The 3,903-nt window shown below is 39.3% G+C and overlaps 1 protein-coding gene across 1 annotated transcript in view; it reads right to left on the bottom strand.

Moving 5' to 3' along the window:
• Positions 1–3,369: 3,369 nt before the first annotated feature.
• NOX4 (NADPH oxidase 4) overlaps positions 3,370–3,903 on the bottom strand; it is a gene marked incomplete at its 5' end in the record, with an annotated part of 35,353 nt that continues 34,819 nt past the window's right edge. Inside the window, one exon of the mRNA XM_009070302.1 lies at positions 3,370–3,490. Within this exon, the coding sequence (XP_009068550.1) occupies positions 3,370–3,490 (121 nt within the window). The remainder of the gene's footprint in view (positions 3,491–3,903) is intronic.

The following is a 3,903-nucleotide window of genomic DNA, read 5'->3' as shown; positions in this document are numbered from 1 at the left end:
AGGGTTTGGTTTCCACCATGGCATGGAAACAGTCCTGGTTTAAAAAAACACATTTCTGATGAATAAAATACAAAGATCCTACTGAGCAAACACTGAGAGGTCTGCAGTTTTGTGACAGACTGAGTGAGAAGTGGCAGAATACATAATCCTTCCCCTTTTTTTTGGAAACTTATGATGGACTCACAGGACACAGTTTAAAGTGCAAAGAGACGCTCAATTACGTAAATCCAGTTGTCCGTAAATGTGGAATTAAGTGCTGTCAGCCTTCACTTACTTGTCTGACACTGAATTGTATTTTCACGTTCACTTGGCTTACAGATAAAAAAGTGATGGAGTATAAATGAGGACTTGACTTTGTTTTGCAAGCTGGAGACATACTCAGAAACATCAAGGACAAGACAGCCTGTAGAAATATAGTGTTTACCATAATATCTGCCATTTCTGAAGCCAAGTCACAGTCATTAACCCTTAAACCTTTTGCTCATCTAACAAAAGCATAGTTCAAAGAAGAGGAAAAAAGCAACCCAGGCTTTTAGACTTTCCCCAAACTCACCCTCACCTGGGCTAGCAATTACTCATATCAGCAATTGAAAGGTTTACTCAAAATAAAACACAAGGACATATGCATAGCACTTAAACAGATCTTTTCATTGCTAGTGCACCGAAGTGATCCCAAAACATTAATTAAGGCTCAGAACACTCCACAAAGGCAGACAGTCCAGGGTTTGTTTTACAAGTGGGTCAGCTGAGGCTGGTACAGTGCAAAGACAGAAAGAGGAGGGCCTGGATCTGCTTAGATCTTGCTGTGACAGCACTGCCTAATCTAACAACAGGCGTTTAACATGCCTACACACACTGTCAACTCCTGCTACAATGCAGAACAAGAGCACAGTACTAGTATTACTATTTCAATTATAAAATGTTACCTACACAGAAGCTGAGCCAGAAAATATAATCTGCTTCAGCACAGAGCTAACTGCAAAACTAGCTGCTCATTATATGCTAATGGAACCAATATCTATCAGAGAGGAGATGTGAACCCACAAACAGCACTGCGATTATATGACTCTAAACTGTATTTAAAAAGCATGAGATACTAGATCCTGAAACAAGAGAAAAAGATCACTGGCTGTGGTTAATAGATGCAACCATGATTTCAATCATGCTTTAAGCTAACTGCCAGAAAACAAAAAAGTCTGCAGGACCAGCAATACCCAGTATCTGTGCATTTTGCCATTAGTGTTATGCTTATTATAAAATCCATGCAGGCAGTATTGGAAATAAATCTTACTGATTACAAAGAATCTAATCCTTTGCTGCATACCTCCAGTTTTACACTGATAGATGAGCAAGATTCAAGTGGAAAAGAATGGTCCTTCCAGACTCAAAAAGAAAAAAATTAAAATCAGTAGCTGTAATGTAGGTTCTCATCTCACACTGCTTCTCTCATCTGGGCTTTGAGAATTCTCATCAGTAGAAATTTGTCCATCTCTGGTTCTTTCCTTCTTCCCTGAATTTCAAATTGGGCAGAGCCAGCAGTAAAAACTTCAGTGCAAGTCCAGACACTGTGAAACATGTTCCCATGTAACTTTGCTGGTGCACCTCCACCCTGCTGCTCCCTGAGTGCAACTCCTGAGCAGAAGTTGCCGAGGCAAAGATCAAACTCATTCTCACTAGTTACACATACAACATGCCTATACACCACCTACTAGAAAAATTCCTGCCTTTGAACACTGACATTGATACTTGCAGACTCCTGTACAGAGTTGGTGTTGTAAAAATTGTCTTTCACAGGGAAATAAAAAAGATCTTAATTGGAAAAGATGCAAATGAAATTAAATGCACTGTGCTAAATACAGGTGAACCACAGGCACGAGAGTTCTTGAGTCATCCTCCGCCTCTGTATGCTGCAAACACTACACAGTACTGCTCCCAAGCTTGTGCTGGAGATCAAGAGGCAGGTTTTCAGCATGTTAACATGATGCTGCTCTGTTAAGAGGCACAAGAGTGGTGCCTATTTATGCCAGCCAACCGTCTGATTCCTGGTTAAATGTCCTTTTCTCAGCAAGAAAAAAGAAAAGCGAGAAAAGAAGAAATAAAGTTAGACTGGCTATTGGATGAAAGAAAAAAAGGTGCTCATCAGAAACAAAGAGTTATAAAGTGCCTGTTTCAACCTTTAGCCCTTCCACGGCAATTACGAGCAGAAAGCAGCTGTGGGGAGGAGAAGGGAAGGAGAGTTTAAATTTGCATGTTTCCCATCTTCCCCTCTGGAATACTGAAAGCAAACTGCAGCTTCTGCAAGGTTTCTATTTGCACACATCATCCAAGGAGCCACAGTGCTGAGGGCTTTGTTCTTATTCTGCTGTAGATCTGGTCTCATTCTGATTTCAGTGACATCAGGGCAGACAAGGGTAGCTCCAGGGAAGGCACTCAAAGGATCACAGTGAACCCTACATATTCTGGGACCTCTAAAACTGTATTTCCACCTGCTGCATTGTAAAATAATCAGTAAGAGCATCTGAATGCTAGATGTGTTTGACATTCAGGGGACTTGAGTGCAGCGTGAGTGCAACTTCCATGTTGAGTGCATGGCATAACAAAACTTCAGATCCTGTCTGTTCCTGTTCATTGCTTTTCTTGCTCCATCTTTCTGGATGCATAAATCATACTTATTTTGCAAACTCACTGAATGCCGAATTGATGCAATATAGAGAATTCTCCATGTACAGCTGCTTGCTTGCCAAAAGGTTGTGATTGACATCATGGTGGAGGCTGCCCACTGGTGCTACACAGTTGTGCTCAATTTTCCTTAAGTAACTCCATTACAGAAGTAGACTAGTGAGAGTAACACTCTATATTTTAAATACAGAATCCCAGTTCTGCAATGTATAATAAGATCTTTAATATGGAGTGTTTTCACCCCAAAGCCATGAGATTTGTATACCAACAAAAGCAAGAGAATTTGTAATACACTATGATTTGTCATTTGGATTAACTTGGGGTTTGGTTTACTAACTCAGCTTCAGAGGACTGAAGTGGAAGAAGTTCAAATGTTCCACAGATTCTTCTTCCATCAGCTTTTAAAGCAGCTGTGTTTCTCCCGAGCTTCTGTACTTTTTCATTAACAGAAACAACTCCAAAGAATCACTCCTGCAACAAATATTTTGTGAGCTCATTTGAGTTTGAGTATAAGCACTGATTATTGTTGATATATTGCTGCATCCACCAGTCTTAAATAATCATAAATAAAAACATCTGTGCTATTCTTTGGTACGTTTCTGTCTGTTTAAACCACAGATGAACTTTTAAGTTGTACAAAAAAAAAATTGCACTTTTATCTTCCAGAGAGTCTTGCTAGTCAAACAGACTTTAGCTGAAGGATTCTTTATTGTACTCAAACCTTGTCCCGTAAGAGTTGTTGCTGTTGCTCAGTTTATGAAGTATCTTAGACATTTTGCTTGGTCCACAACAGAAAACTCCAATGGTCTTCCTATTAAAAGAAAAAAAAGAAGAAAAAACTTATAACAGTGTGAATAAAAGGTAGCTTCTAATGATAAATAGAATTGGATTCTGGCCTCGCTGTATTATACGTAAGCGAAGTACATAGAGGTTTTAAGGTGAGAAGAGCTCATTGGATCATTCAGCTAGTATTACTGAAGCCACTGTATCTCTCTCAAGTAACCCCACGACAAACACTATTATTTATCTGGCTAGGACAACTCTTAGGAAGAAGTGCCTCGTTTTAGTCTCAAGATATCAAGTGCTGAAAATTTTTTTTTCAGGATTAATCACTTTTTTTGTTAAAAATATGTCTCACTGTAATGACTTCATTAGTGTAACTCATGCTTTACACCAGCAAGAGATCTAGTCACTAACAGTGATTCATTACACTAATGAAAACAG

The sequence above is a fragment of the Acanthisitta chloris genome, unplaced genomic scaffold (assembly GCF_000695815.1).
Source record: "Acanthisitta chloris isolate BGI_N310 unplaced genomic scaffold, ASM69581v1 scaffold1620, whole genome shotgun sequence".
Classification (NCBI taxonomy): Eukaryota; Metazoa; Chordata; class Aves; order Passeriformes; family Acanthisittidae; genus Acanthisitta; species Acanthisitta chloris.
This window is presented reverse-complemented; position numbering and strand designations above follow the sequence as displayed.